Genomic DNA, 24,801 nt, shown 5'->3' with positions numbered 1-24,801 from the left:
GTCCCCCGCCAACCCCGCCGGCCCAGCACCTTGTACTCCTTGGCCAGCCTGGTGAGCCGGCGGAACAGCCCGTGCGCCATGGCCTCCATGGCCTCCGTCTGCAGCATCAGGAAGCGGCCGGTCTTCCACTGGCTCCAGTTCTCCTCCCAGTCCCGGGTGATCTCCCACACCTGCTGCAGGACCTCCAGCTCCTTTGGGGCCAAGAGCGGGAAGAAGTAGTGAGTGAGGGCAACACCCCTCCCCGCCCCCACCCCCGGCCCTGCTCCTCCTGCTCCCTGCCAGGACTCACAGAGGAGGGCTGCCTCCCCAGCTCACGGCTCCTTCTGGCCTCCTTTGCACCCAGCAGGACCACCAGGCCCAGAAAAGGCATGGGGGGGGGGAGACGCCCAGGAGGATGTGGGGGCCACAGGGGAAGGGAGCCTGGTGGCCCCACACACGCTCATGGGAGAGCTGCCGCCACTCCCCCGCCCATACACTGGGGCTCAAGCGTGTCACGGTGCTGGCAGTGAGACTGCTAGAAGGTGGGAACCAGCCTGCCGTGCACATAAGGAAGCACCCCAGCCAACACGCACTAGAGCCTGGGAAACATCGTTCCGAGCCACCAAGTCATCGGTAGGGAGTGCACGGGACAGGTAAATCCACAGACAGAAGATAGACCAGAGGTTGACGGGGGCTGAGGGGAGAGGGCGCAGGCTTCCGTCCGGACTGTGGAAGGCTTCTGGAGCCAGAGGGGTTGACTTTATTGTGAATCATGAATGTACCAGATGCCGCTGGACGGTTTGCTTTAAATCACTTACGTTGTTACCTGGATTTTACCTCCTTTTTTTTTTAAAGGTCCTGGCGTTCCCATCTTCCTGGTCTGGCTCTCATTCCCCAGGCCCCTGCCCGCCACCCCCACCCCTGCCCAGCGTGAGGCCTGGCCCAGCACCCCACCTTCTCCAGGTTCTGCAGGTCCTTGGAGGCCGGCTGCTCAATCTTGAAGATGCCCAGGTTGGAGCGGAGACTATTTTCCTCTTCCCGCATGGCGTTCAGCGTGGCCCGCATGTGCGCGATCTGTTCCAGGGCTGCCTGGTGCCCCACGCTACTGGTGAAGGGGCCTGCGGGAAGTCCCAGGTGAAGGCCTTCGTCCCCAGGAAGGACCGTCATGGCTCTCCTACCCCCTTGGGGGCAGATCTCCCTTTTCCCCTCACCCGGCAGGGTCGGGAAGGGAAAGAGACAAGCGAATGCATGGCAAGGATGACGGTTTGCTTTAGTGAAAACTCCTACACGTGGTGCGAGATTCTAAATCTAGAATCTAGAGATCTAGAAATTCTAGAAAATCTAGAAAAACTAGAAATGCCCTGAGCTGGGCAGTGCGGCCAGAAGCGTTAGGCCTCTGTCCCCATCTCCAAGCAGCATCCTTCCCCGCTCACCCTTGTCCCCGCCTCCCAGGGACCAAGGCTTTGAGACCCTGGGTCAGAGCAGAGGTCCAGGGGGGAGCTTGGGAGCGGCTACCTTTGGATTCAAAGTCTTCCAGGAGGTTATGCGCTTTCTTCTTGAAGTCGTCTGCTGAGTGGATGAGGCCTGTCTTGAATTTCTCCTTGTGTTTCTTCAGCATTTGCTCACTGTCCAACAGGATTTGTTGGAAGACAACCCACTCCCCATTGAGACTGTCCAGCATCTCCAGAACCTGAGGACATCCAGGAGGGCACGGTGACGCACGAGCAGGAGATCCAGCCCCCGCCATGCTCTTAGGACCTCATTTCTGACCCTATGGACAGCAGTCTTAAGAGCCTACCAGAAACCCAGAACCCGACCCAAACTGTCAGCTGAGTTCTCTGGCTCTCCAAGGCCTTGGGATCTCGTGCCTTTGGCCCAGCTCACTCCCCTGCCGTCCCTCAGGGCGGCCCAGGACCTACCACGGCGGGATCAGCCGCTGCAGCCACGGGCCAGACCCTGCGGATGGCCCGCCGCGGGAACTCACGTTTTCCTGAACCGGCACCTCGTACTTCTCCAGAATGGTGAACTGCTCGTGTATGGGGGGGATCTGGGTCTCTAGGTTGGGTAGGTCGTGCTGCAGGGTCTCCATGAGTTGCAAACTGACCCCTAGCTCCTCCAGCGTCTGGGGAGGGCGGCTGATTCTGAGGGCAGGCGGAGAGCAGGCCAGTGGGTGAGCGGGCAGGACCCCGGGCCGCCCTCCTGCCCCCACCCACCGCCAGGGGAGCCCGTACTTCTCCCCATTCTCCCGCAGGTAGGTGTGGAGCTCCAGGAGGTGCCGGGCCGCCATCTCCTTGAGCAGGGTTGTGAACTTGTTCTGCCACTCGTTGCAGTGCTGCACGAGCGAGAACTTGAGGTGGGAGCAGTCCAGCAGCACGAACTGGATGTTGAGCACCGTCTCCTCTTTCTGCACGTTGTTGGCCACCTCCGTGTAGCTGTAAGGGCCCGGGTCCCCACTAGGGCGGCTGTCCCTCGGCAGCCGAGCCCGCTGCCCCGTTGCGAGTTCAAGCTCTGGTGCCCAGCACTCCCACCCCAGACGGCAGTGCTCCTCCGCTCCGGGGCTGTCCCAGCCCCACAGCTGGGATCCTATCGTTTCCCCAACCCCTGCCCACGAGACAGCAGGCAGACCCCCTGGGCTGGCATTCGAGGCTTTAGGGACGCACAGATCTGAGTACCCACTGCTGCCCCCCAGCTCTGTGACCTCAGGTTATCGAAACTGTTCTGGTCCCGAGCTCTCACCTACAACGTGGCGGTAACAACAGAACCCACATCATAAGGCTGGAGAGAGAGGGACGTGGTCTGTCCACCTTCACACCTTACCGGGCAATGTCGGCATCGAACGAAGAGACGGGGGGGTTGAGGCGCTGGTAGCGGCGAATGAATGAGTCCTTGTTGATCTCCCAGATCTCCCGGTACAGATCCCAGGTCTTGAGGTAGTTCTGCAGCAGGGTCGCGTTGTTGGTCATGCCGCTGCTGATCTGGGCCTGGATCTTCCTGATGTCCTCGTCTCGCTCTTCAAGAGCCGGCACGATGCTTGTTACTCACTCTCAGCAAGCTCCAGCCTGGGCCCCGACCCCCAGCTCCCAACCCCTCCTCTCCAACACCACTTCCCCAAAGAAATGCAGCTCAGCCGTCAGCACTGAAAGCAGAGGGGGCGAGGACTGAGATGGGTGCCTCCTATCCTACCCCTGCCCCAAACTGTCCTTCGACATCTGCCACCTCAGTCCCTAACACCTTGAGCGTGAGTCACCTGCCATCCACTCTCCCCGCCACGCTTACTCCCTTCCCCTATCTGGCCCCCCACCTGGCCTTCCCAGCATCATGGAGACGACCGGCCCCCATGTCTGGAGACAGCCCTGGCCCATCCCGAAGTCTCTGATGGCCCTGGAGCCCAGTGCCCTCCCCACCGCACACTCACCCACGATGACGTGGATGGGGTCACGATGAAACTTGCTCCTGATGAGAATCTCGGGGAGGTGGCGGAAGACAGAGATGGTGGAGAAGAGGTGGTGGCCAATGTCATTGACCACGCCTGCCAGAGTCTGGAGAGTGGGTGAGAACTCCACCTGGGGGCGCGGGGACACAGCGGAGAGGGCTTCAGCATGGCCATGGAGGAGACTGGCCCCGGGACTGAGAGGACTGGACCCCTAAGGGAGCCCCGGAGCCCGTAGGATGAAGTCAAGGCTAACGACCAAGTTTAAGGACGGAGGGAAACGGAAAGGAGAGCGGGACAGTTTGGGAACATCAGGAGTTAAGGTCCCTACCTGCGCCACACCTCCCTGTGCATCGTTCTGCAAAGTGACCAGGACTCGGAAGAGGGGGTTGGGTGTGGTCTTCCCGTCCCCGTTGATGGCCTTGGACAGCTCCAGCAGCGACCACTTCACATTGAGACGCAGAGCGTCCTCCAGCATGCGGTCCAGCCGGACCGTGTACAGCATCCACTGCTGCTGGATCTGGGGGTGCGGGCGGAAGGGGGGCCTCAGGAGAGACAGCACTGGTGGGGGGGGGGGGGGAGGAAGCCGGTGAAAGAGAGAGATGGGACGCAGAGCCCCGAAGGAAGGTTTGAGGGACTAAAGGTCGGGTGAGCCCAAGATGACAGCAGGACGTCTGAGAAGCGCTCCCCAGAGGATGGAGGGGAAGAACCAAGAGAAAGTTCTGATGACCACAGGCGGGGTTGGGGGGCCTCACGAAGCCACAGAGCGGGGCCCCAGGAGCCGCACCTCCAGGCTGTCATTCTTGAAGACCTCGTAGGAGTTGGTCATGATGGCCACCACGTCCTGGTGCAGGTGCTGTAGCTTCTGCAGCACAGCCGCGCGGTGCTCCCGCTGGTCCTCCTCAAACTCCAGGTCCCGGTACACCCGTTTGCCACTGATGCGCACCAGCAGCGTCTCGGAGATCTCCTGCGCTCGCCAGCCGATGGTCAGAGTGGAGGCCTTGAACTCATTCACGATGGCCTGCACCTGGAGGCGGCCCACACGCCCGAGAGGGGCCTCAGCTTGGGAAGACACCCTCTGGGCTCCCTGCTCGCCTCCCACCTGTGCTCCAGCCAGAGCTGCTGACGTCAACGATAACACACGCGGACACGCTTCGTGTCCTTCCCAAACTCCCTGGTCTCTGTACGGACCGTCCATGCACCGGCCCTCAGGTAAGCCGAGTCAAGTGCCTAGGACGCACCTTGCTGGCATGTATGCGGCACTCCGTGATGAAGAAGGCACTGGGCCCCTTCAAGGCCCAGTGCAGCTTCTTGAGTCCAGGATGGATCTTCTTATCCAGGAATCGGATGCGCTCTTTGAAGAGGGCCTGCTCGTCGAGGGACAGCATGGCGATGATCCTGTGTAGGACAGGGGAACGGCAGCAGCTGGGACAAGCTCTGCAGGCCACCCCCCATGCCAGGAAACTCGGTGGGGCCATCTGGAGCTTTCTGAAGAAGGTTTCGCTTCTGCCTGTGGCAGAAACACTCTGCACTTTGTGCTGGTCACACACCAACCACGTGTGGCTGTGCCGCACCAGAAATGTGGCCTGTGCCCATGAGTGACTCAGCTGTAAGATTTCACATAATTCCAAGTAAGTAATTAAAAAAGACATAGACACATGCAACTGGGGGCCGCCATATCGGATGGTGTCGTTCTAGACGCCCAGACGAGACCGTGAGCTCCACCAGTGGACTTCACCTGGGCTGAGACCGGCACCCAACCCAGAGCAGAGCCTCGGTGCAGAGATAATAACCAAGGGCTCCAGGCAGGGGGCCCTGGTTCAGGACTGCTGATGCTTTCCGCAATCCTAATGCCCCCTCTCACTGTGTGTTCCTAGAGAAGTGACCCGGCCCACAGTCTGTGTGGCTCCAGTGCCTTGTGGGCTGGAGGGGACCTGGCAGTGGTGTTTTGGCTCTCTACCCTGAAGCTAGAAGACAGAAGTGCAAGGGACAGGAAAAACCACAGGGCTGTGCGAGAGAGGAGGAGAAAGCATTTTTTGAGATGGTCAGACATAAAGGAGAGATCCTGCAGGAAACAGGCGACATCATGGGACAGATAAGACACCGAGGAACCCGGAAGGCGCGCAGAAGGCCACGCAGAGGGCCATGGCCTCACCGGTTGTAGTCTCGGGCCACAAGCAGCAGGTTCTCCCGGAGAACGCGCAGGTCCTCGGCGCGCTCCGCCACATTCGTCACGTAGTGGGGCGTCTCAAAGAGCAGCCGCTCCCAGTAGTCGATCTCCACGAAGAGAATCAGCAGGGACCTCGGGGAGAAAGAGCGAGGCCACTCATGGGACTGCTGGAGGGCCTGGCTGCGGCCCCAGGCACAGACACAGATGAGAAATGAAGCAGAACGTCCCGGTAAAGAAGGTTGCCAAACCGCCACAACAGCAGGGAGTGGGGTGCTGTGTGTTTAGGGCATGAGCCCTCGGAGGCCGACAGGGAGTGGAGGGGCCCAGGAGCAAGGAGCAGAGCGGACATCCTCAGCTGGGGACAGAGACCGCTGAGAGGCCACTCCATCCGCGCCGTGGGGCTCTCTGAGGCCCAGGCTGGCAGCTCCGAGTGTCTCAGGCGGGAAGGTTGTGGAAACAGCACCCCACCTGTGCCCACCCCCACTCTGCACACTTAAGCAAGTGCCCTTGTCACCCCAGCAGAAGATGAAAAGCTTCTTGTCCGGAGAAACGTACAGAGACAGACCGACGGAGGGTCTTGGACTGGGGACACCAGGCCCGGCTGAAGGAGGGGGTGTACTAAGAGAAAGGGACATTTAGGGTCACGCGCACACTGAATGTTAAGACACCCCCAGGCTTCTTTTCCCAGCTACTGACCGGGCTCGGGCAGCTGGACCAACACCCTCCAGAACGAGGCCCGGAGGACCGCTTTCCGTGGCCTCTGGCCAGCCTGAGGGGTGAGCCTCAAGGCCAGTCACCACAGGGGTCCCCTGGAAGCAGCCCCCAGCTGACGAGCCCCACGACCTGCTCAGCAGAGTTTGGGGTCCACTTTCCATCTTCCTGCCCTTGAAGATGGACGACCAAGGATCACAAAACATCGGTCTCTGTCCTTCCGAGCACAGAAGGCAGGAGCCAAAACCAAGGAGAAGAAAAGCAAACGCAAGGAGAGACGAGGGGACGGGCCATGCAGAAAGGAGACCGTCCGCACCAAGGAAGACCCGGCGAAAAAGGAGCGTTGTGACCCGAAACTCAGAAGAGCTCTTGGAAGTTAGAGGAGAGACATTAACGAACAAACAAGCCCGTTAACAATGAAATCGACAGAAATCTCTCAGAAGGCAGAGAAAAAGACGCAGAGATGGAAGGCCGAGGAATTTGCATGAAAAAAAAAAAAAAACAACCCAGAAAACTCCCCAGTAGTAATCTTTACATTTATCACATGTTGGAAGGATTGTACGCAGGGTGGCATGGGTTGAGTATTAAAACGGATCTCAGCTGTTTCTTGTTCCTCTCTTAGAGGGAGTACCGTAGGAATCGGACGCCTTAGACCCCCCTGCTCCTGAACCCTGCCATCTGTCACTTCTGCAGCCCTCCCACCACTCCTCACCGGCTCCTTGGCGTAAGCCACTTGGCGGAACCCCAACCTGGCTCAGTCTGCTGCCACACACCCGCCCTGTGTGCCCACGCAGGGGACCCAGCAGGGCGGAGCCACATCGATGAGCACCCCGAGGGCTCTCCAGGCTGCCCTCCGTCCTGTTCTCCTGGCCACCGCCAGCAGCGCCTCCCCACTCTCTCAGACCCATCTCTCCTCGTCTCTGCGAAAAGCCCACCTCCTACACCCCAGGGAGACTCCACGTACTTCTTACTGTCAAACCCAGAAGGCTGGGGACTTGAGTCCCACCCAAAGCTTCTGCCATTTAGGACAGAAGAGGCCCTCCCTCGACCCAAGGCCAAGGCCTCCTCCAGGGCTCCGTGTCCTGACAACGGAAGATGGTAGCCCCTCCAGCTGTTCTCAGCCTGCAGTTCCTCCCATTAACAGTCAAGGAAGGCCAAGGTTCTACCATCTTGAAAAAAACAAACCAAACCCAACCCCCCAGGACTCCTTGACCCCTGGGCCCTGTGCCCCGCACTCCCATCGACCACGTACCTTCCATGCAGAGCTGTCATCACAAACTCCTCTGTGCCCTGAGAGCTGCCCCCTTCACCTCCACAACTGCCCTTGTCAAGTCTCCCCAGGACACCTTGTCCCCAAGCCCTACAGGCCTCCTCAGGCCTGACCTTCCATCCTCTCACCCTGGAAAGCTCCCTGCCCTGCCTGCCCGGGACGCGCTCCATAGTTCCCCTCTTCTCTGCCTTGCATTGTGAGGCTTGTGTGCCTCTGAACCTAGTGTCCCACTACCACCTCCTTGGACTTTTAGAGGCAAAGCCAAGTTTGGAAACTCCGCTTTCTTCAAGGAACCTGTGACCCTAGTGCGATGCGAAATGGCAACTGGATATTGGCCTAAAGTTGATAGAGAATGCGCGGCTCTTTCCACCTGTCCCAAAGAGCGAAGGACCGGGGAATTGCCACCATGTGTGGGAGCGTGCCCACTGTGGCGTCTGATCTCTCAAGCAAGGCCAGAACGCAGAACTAGTTTCCAATATAAAAACCAGTAACCAGTTAAACATTCTTAGGGAGGAAAAGAGATCCATGACCATTAAAACCATAAAAATAAAATACCCAAATTAACCAATTAACAAGTGATGCTTATGTATAACATTTGCATGCAAATTTATAGATGTGTTTATATATATATAAATATATATATATATATATATATAATGACATCTCTTGCTCATTGGTCAATGTATATGGAAAAATGACTTATAGACATTTTATACGGATTTAAATACATTGAAAGAAAAAGTGTTATTTTTGGGTAGAAAGACTCAAACCTTAAAGATGTTCATTCTTCTTCAGTTAACCTATAAATTTAACCCAATCCTTATTCCCATAAAAATAGGAACAGAACTATTTTGGGCACTAAACAGATTGATTCCAAAGTTCTTATGGGAAATAAATATTAAAAATATCCTCCCAAACCTCGGCAAAGGGAGAGGAATGAGGTCAATAATTGAAGCAGTTTGGTTCCTTCACATGAACAGACAGACATACCAGCGCAGAAAAGCGAATCCCAAAATAGACACAACTCTTCGTGGGAATTTGTTATGTTATATAAATGAGATCGGGTCAGCGGGCTAGCCATCTGGGATTAAAACACACAACCCAGCCGCATGTGCAGCTCTCTCCCTACATCAAACTAAGTTTCAAATAGATCAGACATCTATACGTAACGAATAAAATCATGAAATGCCAGAAGAAAATATAGAATATTTTCAATATTTTTTTAAAGGCTTAATTTAAAAAATCAGATGATTTGTAAAATCGGTGTGTTTTTTATTGTTCTTTTTCTTTTGTCTTTTTTTCTTCTTTTCTTTTATTTTTTTTAAAGGAAAGTGTACTTTTTTATCACAGCCCAAAGCCCCCACAATCTGGAGGTGTTCTCACGAAAGTCCGTGTTCTGAATATTACTGAAATGCTACTTGGAAGCACAATGAGAAGAAAATTCCAGAACATTCTGTGTCTGATCTACAGGCAACGGCTGAAATAACAGAAGAAGAAATGATCTCACATTTGAGGTGTTGCAAAGGGTCATAACTTCACCTTCCCTGGAGAGGAAAATCCCAGTGAGGGAGATTATTTTCAAGTGAACAGGCCTCTCTCACACGTGAGTGAACAGTGCATTACCAGACGTGGAAGGATATCTCCAAAGAGAGAGAAAGGCCAAAGCCAGGGAAAATTACTTTCACCCTAGGATTCCAAATCCAGTCAAATGTCCAACAAGGGGAGGGCAGAAGACAACAATGGCCAATCACATGAGAACTCAAAAGATTTCCCTGCCACGTACCATTTCTGGGAAAGCTACTGAGAAATACACTCCACCAAAATGAGGGCCTAACCCAAGAAAGAGGAAGACAAAGGAAGCTCCAGGTGCAGGGGACAGTTCCAGGCTGACTCCTTCATAGCAGGCCTTGAAACCAAGCAGTCCTACTGACTCAGGAGGAAAGGGAGTTCGAGCAGGGGATAGCTCTAAGAAAAACAGGAAGCCAGTCAGAGAGTGAGGACAAACGTGATGGGTCTGGGAGAATTAACGTCAGCAAACTGTGCTAACAAAAATAACAAGGAGATTATCGGTCCTGAAAACAGCAAACATCAGACAAGCCAAGGAAAAAAGCATCACCAGGAAATCCCTCCGTCCAGCTGCAAACGAGACTAACAAGGTCACGTTAACCTAGATATGGACTTAACCCCAAACCTGGTGTGAGAGCTATACCTGCCGGAGAGTAGGGTCTGAGCATTTCTTCAGACTAGAGGCCCCGAACCAGTCTCCCTGACCAGCACCAGGGCCAGCCCACGTGGGCAAGTGTGCTCCCCAGCACCCCACTCAAATGTCTCTTCATTTGGTCATTTTGGACAGATCTGCAAAGTAACTGAAGGCCTGTCATCAGATTTTAACGTGTTGGCCGACAAGATGGACTTGGATGACACCGTCTTGATGTTGAGCTGAACTCAAACATCCTGTGAGGAACTCTTTCCACAGGGTTGTGGCTCTTATGGGGCCAGAAGTGTGTCAATTAATGTCCTGAATGCACATTTTATTTTACTGACAGATGAAAACTCTTTTTTTAAAGACTTATTTATTTGAGAGAGGGAGGGAGCAAGCGAGCACGGGCACAGGCAGAAGCAGAGGTAGAGCAGTGGATTCTGCTGAGCGCGGGACCCGACTCGGGACTTGATCTTGCATCACTGAGATCATGACCCGAGCTAAAGTCAAGAGCCGGGCGCACGAGCCACCCAGGCGCCCCAACAAATAAAGTTTCCTTTAAAAAAAACCAAATCAGGGGCGCCTGGGTGGCTCAGTGGGTTAAGCCGCTGCCTTCCACTCAGGTCATGACCTCGGGGTCCTGGGATCGAGCCCCGCATTGGGCTCTCTGCTCAGCAGGGAGCCTGCTTCCTCCTCTCTTTCTGCCTGCCTCTCTGCCTGCTTGTCATCTCTCTCTGTCAAATAAATAAATAAATAATCTTTAAAAAAAATACAAATCAGCCTGGGAAATTATTTTGTAAGGTGTTTCCTCATTGATCCTCAGAGCCGTGGTTGGGCCACAGAGGCAGGAAAGGGAAGCCCATGGAGTTTAGGAGGACAGTCTGGAGTGAACTGACCCCACAGAGAGAGCCCCTATATGGGTGGGCGACAAGGAGGGAGTGCAGGCCCTACAGACAGAAGACCGACAGGCGTCCGTCCCCATGTCCCCTCTTCTGCTGGGGGCGGGGGACATATGGTAGCACAAGGTGGTGTGGGACACAGGGACCACACGGCTGTCCTCGGCCAGGGAAGAGATGACATCTGGAACACATTTGCGCTACAGGCAGTCGGTGAAGCCGGTCTGGCCATGGAACGTGGTAAAAACCCATTGGGACTTCAGAGCCCCAATGTTTGGGATAGAAGGTGGGATAAGAAAGCCCCTTGTGAGATAAAACAGACTCTCTCAGGGCCCGGAAGGCTCCAAACTCAGGGGGAGTCGGGTCATTCGGAGAACACTCAGGACACTTGAAAAGCAAGCATATTTCGAGATGTTATCAAGACCCCTGAGCCCAGCACAGAAGAGTCAGCTGATAAAGCCATCAGCACCTCCCCGGTAGCACTTTGTACACGGGACGCTCTTGGATTTCTCTCTACGGGTGGGATGAGCCCAGGCTTGGCAGAGTCCTGCCCTGGGATCATAGGTTGGGTTTTTTGTTTTGTTTTGTTTTGTTTTTCCCTTCCCCATACAGAATTTACTGGGCAGAGGCAGCCTTATCTTGAAACCACAAAAATGTAAAGAAGCTTACAGCAGATCCTTCTAGTAAACAACCCCGGAGGGACAGAAACACTCCCTTGCAACAAGCATCTGGCCATTATTTGGGTTTCGCTTAAACCCGGGCCATAAATATTTGGCCCAGAGCTGCCTTGTTAGGCTGTGCTGTAAAGATTATGCAACCGGTGTGTCAAGTTATTTCACGTGCTCCTTGATGGGAAAAGTCTCCTACGCCTCTTAAAGCTCCACGGGCATCCTGCCCCAACGTCGGGCAAACGCGCCACAATGCAGGGAGGGGGCACAAGGTCAAAGCAGCCCGCGCTGGACATCCTCCGGGACAGAATACTTAGGAGCCGTGCAGACATGTGCAACCCTTATAAGTCCATTGGTTTGGAGTGGACTGAGCCACAGCACAAACCACAGCACAGCAGACACCACGGAAGCCACCACGGCCTTCCTTCTGCCTGCACAGAAGGGGGCCCGCCCCTCCTCCACACGCACGTCCTGGGGACTGTGAAAAAAGCCAGTTGCGACAGTCCGGGTTACAGCGTGCTCCCATCCTGTGCATGGCAGGTAGTCTGGGTTCTCTGCAAGCCACAGGACCTCCAGGGAGCGGGACGGGTGCTGGAGTTTCACTGTTTCCTGTGTATACGTCCACGTCCTTTTTTTTTTTTTTTACAGTGAGCAGGCACTATTTTTAATTTAAATTTTAAAATACCCAGCAAAGGCTTTTTTTGTTTTTTTTTTTTTAAATCAAAGACAAAAAAATGTATGAAGCTGCTTAACCAACTGAGCCACCCAGGCGTCCCTCGTTGGGGAGACTTTCTTCTCTTTCCTGTGTTTTGCAAGTTTTCTAAAACCGCCCATACTTGTATGATGGGAAATTAATCATTGTGAAAACACTTTGGATGCACAGTGTACGTGGCATGCTATTTCTGTAGCTATCCACGCCTGTCGCTGGACTAGGTTCCCCAAGAAACTAGTGACACAGACTCCTTGGAGAGAAACTGAGTCACAGCCGGGGAGCCCGACTGTCCCCTCTCTACCCTGGTGTAACTTCAGAGTTCTGTAACATGGGCCTTAGATCACCCTTTGTTAAAGGTTAAACTGTTGTAAAAATTACCATTATTATTTTTTTTAATGATGATACAGGGGTGCCTGGGTGGCTCAGTGAGTTAAAGCCTCTGCCTTCGGCTCAGGTCATGATCCCAGGGTCCTCTCTGCTCAGCGGGGAGCCTGCTTCCCTCTCTCTCTCTGCCTGCTGCCCTGCCTACTTGTGATCTCTATCTGTCAAATAAATAAATAAAATCTTTTTAAAATTTAAAAAAAAAAGATGATGCAGAGCATTTACAGAGCGACCCTATCACCTTGCTAAATCTGCTGGAAACGTTCTTGTGTTCCCACAGCTTTTCGAGGCAATTCCTTGGGAGGGAAATCAGGTTTGTGGACTGTTGGGGCTGCGTGAGGACTTCCACACATGCTATGGTGCCTCGTGACAAGCTCAGAGAAGGATCTTTTGATAAAAAAGGATAAGGATAAGGAAACTGGGCTTAGAGGAATTCCACAGCAGCCCGAGGTCACACGGTGAGGCCTGAGGACCCCAGGGTTCAGACAGCCCCAAGGACTGGGAGGAGGCACGGCCGCCCCAGGCCACCTCTCAGCCCGCCGGCGGCTGACACTGAGGCTGACATGCTTCGCCTCTTGCTGGACCCCTGTCTCCTCTCAACTTAAGATGTAAATGCCAACCAATAGTGCTAACCATTCTGTCGCTGGGATACAACCCTCTGATTCCAGAGGAACAAGGCAGCTTCTGGGCTGTGCACATTCATGTCAGTGTCACTACAAGTGCGTCCATCCGTCTGTCTGTCCTGGGGTCACTCCAAGCACAGCACCTTGGGGAGCACCCTGCTCCGTGGGACAGTGTGTCTTGCACAATGTCCCAGCGAGGGTAATACCGGCCTCGTCTTCTGTCCCCTCAAACTCAGAGTGTTGACTTATGGAGCCATTGGGATAGGCTGCACCTTGGTCATCCCTCCAGAACACACGGGCCTTGTCAGGGCTGCTCTCTAACACGCGGCCCGGCCAAGGATGGATCTCCGCCTCCAACGTCTCTGTCTTTCTCACAAAGGCCTCCGCCTCCCCTGACACGCGGCACTGCTCCCGCATCCCGGTCCCCCAACCATGACGTGTCCTCCCGCCCTGGCGCCCCCTGTCCCCTGGCCTCCATTTCCCCCCAGGCCTTTTCTAGCAAAGCCCCTCCTTCCCGGGCCCAGCAGATCAAGAAGGCCTAAGAGTCAAAGCCAACACGACAAGCCCGGGAGCCCGGGAGGCAGCTCGTCTTCCAGGGCCCGGCTGATGACGACGGAGAGCCAAAAGCAATCAAGTGGAAAGTGATTTCCTTCCAATTAGGAAAAACTGTCACCAGACGGCGTGCAATCTCTGTAGACAGATGTCTTACAGAGCGCCTTCCTTCGTTTTCTCTTCTGCTTCTCACAGCTCGCGGAAGCACGGCCGAGGGCCAGGGCTCTGCCATCCACACAGTCCCAGCGCCTACCTCGGGTCCCAGCGTAGGGAAGGCCCTCCCGGTGCAAATACGGGAATCAGTCACGCAGTAAGGGACTGGAACCTGAAAATGTCCTACCTGGAAAGCTGTGGGGCAGCATAACCCGCCAACCCTGCGGGGTCCTTGCCTGTGGCCAGGGTGACTTAGCTGGGCCGCCGAGGCCATCTAGTGGCCGCACACCTACATCACGGGGCTGGTGGGTCCCTGAGATGGGTTACTTTGGAGAACCAAGGGCGGAGGAATCAGAGGTCAGTGGCAGTGGTGTTCTGCTGCGGCCCACGAGAGTTGGAAACCAGAATGGCAGGCACGTGGAACCAAGAGACAGCAGTTGTGCTCTGGGATGAGCGGGGGACATGCTCAGCGGGGCAAGGAGTCCCACTGGGTCTCATACTTGTCAAAGTTGACATCCAGCATGCCCGGCTTCTCCTGGCTGACTCGTAACAGCGGCGTGTCCAGCCGCCGGATGCAGTCCTTGTCCAGCGTTAGCGTCCAGTCTTGGAAGGTTTTCCGGACCAGTTCGTCGATGGCCTGAACCATCTGCTGGTAAGTGTGCGCACTCTCCTCTCCACTTCCAATGTGAGGCAGGAAGTGGGCACTGGAAAGACACTGAGGGGAGGGACAGTAGGTGGCCGGAGCCCACGAGCCACCGTCCCTCGCTGTCCGGTCTCCCACACCACGCACCCACCAGGCCTGCGGCTCGCCAGGGAGGCCCGCTCTGACCACTCGGGGGGGGTCGCGGGGCCACACAGCAGTGTGAGAGGACACTGGGGCACGAGACAGAGTCACAGCATGAAAGGAAGCAGAGGTTCAGCTCAGCAAAAGTTGGCAAAGAAAGGATGTTACAGGATGTGAGGGTTGGAGAGGGACGAGGCTGAAATCCAGTATGAGCCCTTGGTCACCACGGTCCAAGCTCAGACACTGGGAAGACCCCTTATTCTCACCCAAAACCAATTACACAACACCAGGCCCCTCGGTAGCCTGCGAACTACATTCCCCAAAAGGCCTTTCAGGGGCATTTTCTCCTGTTTCCTTGTGCGGTTCTTGTAGCAGGACAAGGCCCTCGCGGGGCCTGTCCAGCTCTCTGGATCATGGGCTTGTACGTACTCCTCTTGGTGGCCCAGTTTCCTGGAGGCCGACCCTACTCCTCCTCCCCACCTCGATGGCCAATGCTTGCAAGGACCCGTGTCTGCCAACCACACCTGCCATCATGAGCCTCGGAAGCAGTGGCCCCCTCTCCCCGGCACTGGTGCTCCCCTCCCCCGGCCCCTCAGGAAGACTCTTGGGGAAACTCCGGGGGGCTCCCCCCACGCCCCACCCCTGCGGGCCTGTGGCACAGTGCACAACCTCCACGGGCTCCCTGAGCGCTCACGTTCATGACCCTGTCGATGCGATGCCGTAGGATCCGCATCCAGTATGCCTGCCCCGAGTACTGGGCCCTGTAGGGCTCCAGGTACAGCCACTTCTTGCTCAGCTCCCTGTTCACCAGGGCCAGCTCGCTGTTGAACAGCATGTAGAGATCCACCGCCTTCTTGTCGTAAGTGCGCTTGATGGCCTGAGGAAGGGGAGGAGCCTGACCACGGGGCCTGAGGGTCCCACCTCCTCCCCAGGCCGGTCCCTAGCCATCAGGACAGGGACACGTGGGGAGCAGAAGACGTGGGGAAGGGCACGCAGGGGGCTGGGACTGAAGGGCGCACAGGGGGTGTGGGAGGGGGCGGGGCCAGGAGGGCGGTGGCACCTCCCGCGTGGCCAGCCTGTGGAAGGTGTCCAGCAGCAGCACTCCATGCTCCACATCCCGGACTAACTCAAAGGCAGAGGTGATCAGGTTCTGAGTCATCACCTCCAGGTCCTTGACTCCATTACGAAACCTACACCGGCAGAGGAGTGTGGGGACCGACGGGCAGCACCGCTGCAGGCTCAGAGGACAACCAGTGCCCTCTGTCCCCAAATAAGAATCCCCAGCGCCCCCCGAGGGCAACCCCCCCCACCCCATGCCAGGCACACGGAGCGTTAGGTGCGTTCATCGTCTGCGCCCCAGAATGACACAGTGCCACGGGTTCCATCGCTGGCTTTGTTAGACGAGGCGACGGGCCTGACGGAGGGACGGGCTGCCGGAGCCACCTAGCAGCACGCGGCCCAGGGGGACTCCAGCCCGGACCCTGCGTCTGAGCAGCGGCTCCTTCCTGTCCGGCTTTGCCACCCGCACGCGCTGCTCGGCCCTTGCCCCCCGCCTCCCTCCCTGCACCCCGCCCAGCAGCCCGGGCCCCCCCACCTGTTGTAGTCCTCATGCCAGGACGTGTTCTTCACGTCCAGGATGCCCCCGCGGACAGCCCGCAGCATATTGAGATACTTGTGAAAGATGTCCTCAATCTCCAGCAAGTTCCGCGTGATCTGGGGCCCCTGGGCCCCGAAGAAACAGGGGAGCGGAGCCTGCTGGCCGTCCTCCCAGCGGGCGAAGTGGTACTGGCAGTCGCACACCTGAAACGAGGCCCGCGTGAGGGGGACGCTGCTCCCTCTTCTGACCTTGTCGGGCCTGGGCACTCCGGCCGGCTTGGAGTGTCGAAAACACCAGGGATGGGGCACCTGGGTGGCTCATTGGGTAAGCCTGTGCCTTCGGCTCAGGTCATGATCTCAGGGTCCTGGGATCGAGTCCCGCATTGGGCTCTCTGCTCAGCAGGGAGCCTGCTTCCCTTTCTCTCTGCCTGCTGCCCTGCCTACTTGTGATCTCTGTCTGTCAAATAAATAAATAAAATCTTTTTAAAAATAAATAAATACAACACCAGGGAGGACCACCAGGAGCAAGGAGCTGCGGGAGGAGCTTTGGCCAACAAATGAATGGCAAGATACCAGGGCCCTGAGACAGGCAACAGTCTACACAGTCCCGGGAAAGAGCCTGCGGGGACCGCGCCCCTTCCGCCCAACCCCCCTCCCCAGCAGGGTCCAGAGCCCCCTGGGACTCTGCTCTGCCTCCCCCAGGTCTGCCCACCTCAGTGAGGTCCTTGCAGCGTTGCACAAAGGCGTCCACCTGGGCGAATATGCTGGTCTGATCCAGCACCCAGCCCCGGCTAGAGAACCTGGGTTCGCAGAAAAACAGACCAAATGCAGGCGGAGGGACGCCAGGGACCAGCCTCCCTATGCAAAACTAGAACCAGGAGTCTAGGGAGGGGGGCTTAGAAAAAGGGACGCCGAGATGCAGCCCTCCTGCGGAACTGGGGAAAAAAGGCAAGATGAGCAGACTAGCATCTCCGTTCAGGAAGAAGGTTTGCACGTGATGGAATTTCGGGGAGGACGGTTACGAGAAGCAGCAGAACGGAGGGCCGGGAGCTAGGACAGCTATACCCAGAGAGGAACTGGGGACCAGGTCTAGGGAAGCGGAATCTGTAGGCTTTTGAAAAGTGCAAGGGAGAGGGGCCACTCCAGCCTGGGGAGGAACCGTGGGGGTTAGAGACGAGGCCGGGGCGGGCGGGGACCATGTCTCACTGGGTATGCATCTGCACGGCCTGCAGGTAGTGATCTTTCCAGGCCTGACAGCAGGTGATACAGCCCTGCAAGTCCTCCCTGCTGGAAGTGACGTAGCCCTCGAAGATTCGGTCCAGAGAGATGGCGTGGCAGCACAAGCGAATGATCTCATTGCTCATCTGCAGGAGGGACGGACAGCCCCTGCTCGCAGTCCGAGTCTCCCCACCGGCCTCAGGCCTCGGGTCTCAGCCCCCCAGGCTTGATTGCGCGCCTGATATCCAGCAGGCGTGGGGGGGGGGGGCTGGGGCTCTACGTGCACCCCCCAACTCAGCCCAGCTCACTTCCCAGTGAGCACTCAGCCTGGGGTCCATCCCCCCCGCCTCCCTCGCCGTGCTTCCCCCCTTCTCAAAGGCCGTCTTCTCGCCTTGGCTACCCCATCCCGAAGCAAGCTGTCCAGCCCAGGCCCCAACCTGGAGCATGCTAGGGTGGGAGAAGCAGGCAGAAGCCCACGGTCTCTGTCTGACCCCTGAGCCCTCCTCACCCCTTTCACCGCACACTTCCTACTGCGGGCGGGAACTCACTGCGTGAACTCCGGGGTCTTCAGCTAATCCGCTCGTGCCCCCTGCACCCCCCGCCCTGCACACACACACCTTCCGGAAGAGGGAGGTCAGCCTCTCCCGTGTGTTGTAGTGCGGAGAGTTGACCCAGATGATGCGGATGAGATTGATGAGCTTGGGGAGTTTACTGCAGATGTCCCTGGGCCGCATGTAGGCCAACTCCTGGTAGGGCTCCTTCAGGATCGACAAAAATGTCAAGTTCGACTGCGCTTGCCGGGAACCATCCTGGCAGTGAGGAAGGACAGGGAGAGCAGACTTGGACGTGGGCAAGAACGGGTTCAAAGCAAGCACCCCTAACCCATGGGGAGAGGTGGGTACCCGCCCTGAGCGGCCTCTCTCGAAACCTAGGAGCAAGCGTCTCAACTCTGCGGGGCCGCCAGACCTGGGCGCCCAGCTGTCCGCCCTCACTCGAGAGCTAGTTGCCACCATGATGTCCCTGTGACTCCTCACAGTGAGCCTGTCCCCCTGTTAGACCCCATTAGCTTGAGCTTTGTGTCCACTCCTCCGGTTCCCCAGCCGGTGTCAGAACCCCACCCGAGGTCTGTACTTACCAGCACCCCCACTCACCCCGTTTCACCCAGCCCCCTTCACCACCCTGTTCTCCACCAGGCTTCCAGACTTCTCTACCTGCTGTGGCTCAGCTCCCTTACCCCCCCACCCCGGCCGAGCGCCACATCCCGCTGGGGAGGGAAGCACTCCATCCCTCCCCACCCGCATTCTGCAGAGCACCCTGCCTGCTGCTGTCCCCAGCACTAACATAATCAGCTTGTCGTACTTGACTGAATTTATTTTTTTGTTGATATTTTATATGATGATGTGCCAGTCCATTCTTTTTTGTTTTAAGATTCCATCTATTTATTTGACAGAGAGAGAGAGAAAGCAGAAGCAGGGGAGCAGCAGAGGGAGAGGGAGAAGCAGGCTGTCCGCCAAGCAGCGAGCCCGATACGGGGTTCGATCCCAGGACCCCAGGACCATGTGGCGAGTCGAAGACAGACACCCAACCGACTGAGCCCCCCAGGCACCCCTCGAATCTGTGTTTTGTGTATTTATCTTACAGTTCTCTTGGCTGACCACTATGGGTTCCCCTTTGACCCCGTGCCATCTGGGGGTCCTGCTTTGTGCAAGCCTGGTTTTCTGAGCCAGACTGTACGGCATGGGCTCACGGAGGATGCTCCGTGCGGGCTGGAGTCTCCCTACCTACCCCGTGAGCTCCCTGAGACCCCGCATCCCACCACGTTTGTACCCTCCCCAAGTGCAGGTCCAAACACTGGGGCCCGCCTCTACCGTGGAGGACTCCACTGGCTCCCTCTGCTTGCACCCAACTAACAGCCGTCTCCACCACTATCCCCACGGTGCTAAGCCTCTGTCCTTGGGCCTGCTCACGCACCTGGATCTGCTGGGCCAGCTTCATAAAGGGCGCCAGGTAGGAGGACTTGGCAAGACGCAGGATGGACTCAATGTGCTTCACGCCATCCTTCACCAGCTGCTTACTGATGCCGGACAGGTCCATGCACCGGTTGCGCCAGAACTCAATCTCCTCCAACGGACCTAAATTTTCTCCTGTCTCCACAGACTCCTGGGCATTGAGCACCTCCTTTATCTGCCGGGTCCAGTGGATCATGGAGGCTGCGGGGGGAGAACGCAAAGCCCCTTGCACTTCTCTGTGCTGCTCCCCAGTCGTGTCCTTCCCTCTGCCGCCAAATGACGACCAGCCCTCCTAACCCAGCCCCTTTCTCTGCATCAGGCCCTCTCCTCTCCCCGAGCACCCGCGACACCCTGGCACTGCCGGCCACTCACTCTCCAGCCGCTGTACCAGCTCCTTGTCCTTCACCACCACCTCGGGCGCCACGTTCATGGCCTCCGCAGGAATATAGAGCACGGTGTGCCCCTCCAGTTTGTACCGAGTATCTAAGGACAGGACAGGACCGCGGAAGTTCACAGAGGGGGTAAGTTCATGCCACCCCAGCCGCGATCACAGCTCACCAACTGGAGCCCGCTAGGAAGGTGGATTTCAGGAGACCCGCCAAAAGAAACCATGACTCAGCATTTTTCGAGGCAGGGGTGGGGGGCGGGGGTTGGCTATCAAGAGGGAAAATGACAGAAGGCAAGAGGGAACCCTCACTGAGGTAAAATAAGAGATGATTGCAAAATAAGGTCAAAGAGCTGTACCATGTCCTCCACATTCTCTGGTGTGACACACGCCCTCTCCCCAAGAAACCCCCCCCACCTGCATCTCCCCTTACCCCACATGTACTCTTGGAAATGTCCAACTCTACTTTTGGGCAGGTCTAGCCCACTTTCTACAGCAGAAAACTGCATCTGTGCTGGAAGGCAAGTTCTGCTCCCTGAGCGACTCATTCAACAAGCACATACGGCGCCTTCTCTGCGCCACAGTGCACGGGTCCCCGGGACGAAGCTCCCACCCACCTCCTTTACCCTCCTGTCGGCGTGACACCGGAGAGAAACGAGGCCCTTGAAGTTTTCTGCTCACCTGTCAGGCAGGCCAAGAATCTGTGCAGATGAGAAGCAAAATGATTCCGGATGCTCTCAGGCCAGGTCGTGTTTGTAAAGATCTGGGGGGCAAAGACCCCACTGAGCAGCCGCAGCAGGGCTGGGATGTAGGAGCCCCGCACGGTCCCAAACTGCACAGTTGCCTCAAAGTTCTCTGGGGTGATGGGAACCGGTGCGCAGCGAATGAAGTAGACAATCTGGTTCTGGGTCTGCGCGGAAGACAGTAGACGGGAGATCGGTCTCCAGCCCCCACATGGCACCCAGCGGAATCTGGGGTGCCCGTCAGGAATGCCTGGCTGAGTACTTCGTCCCATCCCCTTAGCCTATCCTGATCCTTCGCTAAATGGAGCGTGAGGGGCTTTCTGTTTCTTTCGGGGACACAGCGGAGTCCATACCCAGACCAGCGGGGAGGAAATGCAGAGAGCGCGCCTTGAAGGTAGGGACTGTGTGCTCTGCCCTGCTTAACTCCAGGACCTCGCGTGGTTGACTGGGATGTGTTAGATGCTCAGTGAATGTTGGGCGGGTTGGATGGAAGGAAAAGGATAGAATGGAGGAAGCCCTTTTAGCCATAGGAAGGGCAGGAACGAGAAAGAAAGGAGGTCAGAGGCAGCTGTCCAGGGTCTCCCATTTCGGTGGCACACCCCTGCCACCCAATGTCTCATTCACCCCACAGTCTGGTTTCTGGTGACTCTGTGTGGCTGGTGCCAGTGTTCACATTCAGAAACGGTGTGACCTTCCTGTTATCCCCTTAAAGTTCCTGACTTTTACATGCCTAGAAAAGATTCCTCCTGAAGATCGGATTCACTTCTCGTGTGTGCCTGCTTTTGTACCAATTCTTTGTAATTTGTGTGATTTTTAATAATGAAAATAAAGTACAAAGAAGAAATTTAATAATCACCCATCTTCCCACTACCCAGAATTAAATTTTGGCATTCGAGGTTTTTTTTTTTTTTTAAGCTTAACACCATTATTTCTGTTAAAATGATATACATATGTAATGCCATATGATTTTACTCATGGATGGTATTTAAGAAACAAAACAAATGAGGAAACGGAAAAAAATGTGAGAGAGAAACCAAGAAACAGACTCTTGGGGTGCCTGGCAAGCTCAGTGAGAAGAGCAGGCAAGTCTTGGTCTCGGGGTCATGAGTTCGAGCCCCACGCTGGGTGTAGAGAGTACTCAAAAATAAAACCTTTAAAGTCTTAGTGTTTAGGGGCGCCTGGGTGGCTCAGTTTTTAGGTGTCTGCCTTCAACTCAGGTCATGATCCCAAAGTGCTGGGATCGAGCCCCACATCAGGCTCTCTGCTTCAGCCAGAAGCCTGCTTCTCCCTCTCCCACTCCCGCTGCTTGTGTTCCCTCTCTTGTTGTGTCTCTCTGTCAAATAAACAAAATCTTTAAAAATAAAAATAAACTAAACAAAAGTGAAACCTTGTCATTTAAAAAATGACGTACATGTATTATAAATAACTGAAATACAGAAGAGGATTACAGCTAAACTGTCATCTAAAATTCCACCACCCGGACACCATGCTGTTCGCTTTACATAAAATGTTATTCTAGACATCTTTCGACAGACCGACACGTACAGAACAAATTAAAGGTCATTGCAGAATAGGATCGTGGTATTTTTTATTAAAAGTATTAGATTTAGGGACACCTGGGTGGCTCAGTGGGTTAAGCCTTTGCCTTCAGCTCAGGTCATGATCTCAGGGTCCCGGGATCAAGCCCTGCATCGGGCTCTGTGCTCAACAGGGAGCCTGCTTCTTCCTCTCTATCTCTACCTGCCTCTCTGCCTGCTTATGATCTCTGTGTGTGTGTCAGATAAATAAATAGAATCTTTTTTAAAAAAATAAATAAATAAAAGTATTAGATTTAGGGTGCCTGGGCGGCTTAGTTGGTTAAGCAGCTGCCTTCAGCTCCGGTCATGATCCCAGAGTCCCAGGATCGAGTCCCACATCAGGCTCCCAGCTCCATGGGGAGTCTGATTCTCCCTCTGACCTTCTCACCTCTTATGCTCTTTCTCTCACTCTCTCTCTCTCTCTCTCAAATAAATAAAACCTTTTTTAAAAATATATTAAATTTAATTTTACTTGGGTTTATTTTTTTCTTTTCTTTTTAAGATTGTATTTCTTTATTTGACAGCAAGAGAGCGTCCACGAGTAGGGGGAGCAGCAGGCAAAAGCAGAGGGAGCTGTAGACTCCCTGTTGAGTGGGGATCCCAGGATCCTGAGTCAAAGGCAGATACTCCACCAACTGAACCACCCAGGCGTCCCTACTTGGATTTAATAGAATAAAGACTCCAGTGTGAATAAAACACAGGCATCACCGAGCTTCAATAAGTGTTTCTTCACCAGCGAGAGAGAAAAACCTCTTTCTAGGGCGCCTGGGTGCCTCAGTGGGTTAAGCTGCTGCCTTCAGCTCAGATCATGATCTCAGGGTCTTGGGATCGAGTCCCACATCGGGCTCTCTTCTCAGCAGGGAGCCTGCTTCCTCCTCTCTCTCTCTGCCTGCCTCTCTGTCTACTTGTGATCTCTGTTTGTCAAATAAATAAATAAAATCTTTAAAAAAAAAAAAAAAGAACCTCTTTCTAAAGTCATATGAGACTACTAAAACTATTGAGGTTCAAGGCACCTGCATGGCTCAGTTGGTTGAGCATCCAACCCTTGGTTACAGCTCAGGTCACAAGCTCAAGGTCATGAGATGGAGCCCCATAGTGGGAGTGGGGTCTGCACTCCGCCCAGAATCTGCTTCTTCCCCTCTGCCCCTCCCCCTACTCGCACACTCTAAATAAATAAATAAAAACCTTTAAGAATTTTTGAGGTTCATTTTCCACTGCCCCTCAATGTGAGGTCCTAGTGACTGGCTGCTTTGAGAAACGAGGACACCAGCACCTCACCCCGGGGCTGCCTGGGCCTGCGCTGCGTGTGTTATTCTGTTATATTTACCCCCTCCAGCGGCGGCATTTGCATGCCACAGCATAACAGCAATGCCCGTGGTCATTTAGTACTGGTGTTTACTTAAATGAATTGAATGCTCGGAGATTCTCTATTCCCGTGTTCTTTATTTGGTTCATTTTTTTTTTTTAAGATTCTATTTTTAAATCGTCTCTCTACCCAACATGGGGCTCGAACTCACAACCCTGGGATAAAGAGTTGCGCAATCTTCCAACGGAGCCAGGCAGCCCCCCCTCCCCCCACCCCCATTTGGTTGGTGGCTGAAGGGACTAGATTTCCACTGATTACTTCATTTCTGTTTTATGCGGCAGGGTTCTTTCAAGGTTGAAAAGGACGACACACTTGTTGCCCTTGTATTTGACCATCCTGGCTGGGAATGAAAACATCGGGGGCCCACTGCCCCTCCTGGAGAACTCTGAGAGGCTGTTCTCCGGATGGTCGGAGAAGTCTGCCACCAGCCTCCTCTCGGTAGACCATTTGCATTTTTGACTAGAGGGCTAAATAATTCTTTCCCCAATTTTTATTTTGAAAATAATTCCAACGCACAGAAAAATTGCAAGAAAAGTGTAGTGAACAACAATCCCGTCATCTGGATGCACCAACTGTTCACGTTTTGCCCCACGTGTGCTCCAGGGCGACTCTTACTCTCTCCCTCTCCCCAGCGAGCTATTAGAGAGTGAGATGTCACGCCACACTGCACCCTTAAATATGCCAGCACACGGCCCCCCGAAATGAGGATCTTCTCCCATATACCCCACACTGTCATTACCACACTCAGAAAATTAAAATTCCTATAATGCCTTACACGATACACCAGACATACTCAGCTCTCCCAGCGGTCCAGATAACGTCGGCTACAGCTGTTCTCTGCCACCCCGGACCCCACCCAGGATCGCACGTGGTCATCTGTCCTCAGTCCCCTCGAATTCTGCAGTCCCCGAGCCTTTGTCCTTCCTCTGTGGCATTGATCTTTCCAACGGTCCAGGCTGGTTGTTTTCCAAAATGTGCCTCGATTTGGATTCCTCTGATTGTTCCCTCATTATTCGATGCAAGTTGAATATTCTTGGCAGGAAGGCCGCGTTGGTGATGTTCCTAAAGAATTAATTTCCTTGGAGTTTAGCGCTTGCCTGAGATGTGTGTTGGCATGACACGTCGCAAAACAAATTTCGCGGAAGGAAATACCTGCTTTCAAGCCCCGGATCCAGCTCCTGCTGCGGGTCTGGGACACCGTTTGTATCTTACCTTGAGACTTACATTGTTTCCTTCCTGGGCGCTCTGTATTAGATCACCCCATCTCCTTAACTTTTCCCTAATTATGTTGTCATTGGCTTTCTCTTCCCCACGCCCTGTAATTATCTCGAGCCTCCCTTCTGTGGCAACTCACACTCGAAGCAACAGCCGGTCAGTG

At 55.0% G+C, this 24,801-nt stretch overlaps 1 protein-coding gene across 11 annotated transcripts in view; it reads right to left on the bottom strand.

Annotated features, from left to right (window-relative positions):
• Nucleotides 1-24,801, bottom strand: part of DNAH2 (dynein axonemal heavy chain 2) — a 78,115-nt gene that overhangs the window by 42,499 nt on the left and 10,815 nt on the right. For all 11 annotated transcript variants that reach the window (XR_006607649.1, XR_006607650.1, XM_045083309.1 and 8 more), the window contains exons 5-25: nucleotides 20,419-20,647; nucleotides 19,725-19,835; nucleotides 19,315-19,553; nucleotides 17,961-18,152; nucleotides 17,332-17,489; nucleotides 16,838-16,925; nucleotides 16,124-16,329; nucleotides 15,590-15,719; nucleotides 15,224-15,406; nucleotides 14,246-14,460; nucleotides 5,565-5,711; nucleotides 4,651-4,807; nucleotides 4,197-4,436; nucleotides 3,741-3,929; nucleotides 3,395-3,542; nucleotides 2,797-2,989; nucleotides 2,211-2,411; nucleotides 1,964-2,120; nucleotides 1,495-1,669; nucleotides 934-1,097; nucleotides 30-191 (exon numbers count right to left, since the gene is read on the bottom strand). Coding sequence is in view for 9 of the 11 variants with exons in the window: in XM_045083309.1 (XP_044939244.1) it covers nucleotides 30-191; nucleotides 934-1,097; nucleotides 1,495-1,669; nucleotides 1,964-2,120; nucleotides 2,211-2,411; nucleotides 2,797-2,989; nucleotides 3,395-3,542; nucleotides 3,741-3,929; nucleotides 4,197-4,436; nucleotides 4,651-4,807; nucleotides 5,565-5,711; nucleotides 14,246-14,460; nucleotides 15,224-15,406; nucleotides 15,590-15,719; nucleotides 16,124-16,329; nucleotides 16,838-16,925; nucleotides 17,332-17,489; nucleotides 17,961-18,152; nucleotides 19,315-19,553; nucleotides 19,725-19,835; nucleotides 20,419-20,647 (3,684 nt within the window). In the remaining 2 variants the exon portion in view is untranslated. The remainder of the gene's footprint in view (nucleotides 1-29; nucleotides 192-933; nucleotides 1,098-1,494; nucleotides 1,670-1,963; nucleotides 2,121-2,210; nucleotides 2,412-2,796; nucleotides 2,990-3,394; nucleotides 3,543-3,740; nucleotides 3,930-4,196; nucleotides 4,437-4,650; nucleotides 4,808-5,564; nucleotides 5,712-14,245; nucleotides 14,461-15,223; nucleotides 15,407-15,589; nucleotides 15,720-16,123; nucleotides 16,330-16,837; nucleotides 16,926-17,331; nucleotides 17,490-17,960; nucleotides 18,153-19,314; nucleotides 19,554-19,724; nucleotides 19,836-20,418; nucleotides 20,648-24,801) is intronic.

Source organism: Mustela putorius, unplaced genomic scaffold (genome assembly GCF_011764305.1).
Source record: "Mustela putorius furo isolate JIRA1106 unplaced genomic scaffold, ASM1176430v1.1 tig00000695_pilon_pilon_pilon, whole genome shotgun sequence".
Lineage (NCBI taxonomy): Eukaryota > Metazoa > Chordata > Mammalia > Carnivora > Mustelidae > Mustela > Mustela putorius.
Note: the sequence above shows the minus strand (reverse complement) of the source record. Positions and strands in the feature narration are given on the sequence as shown.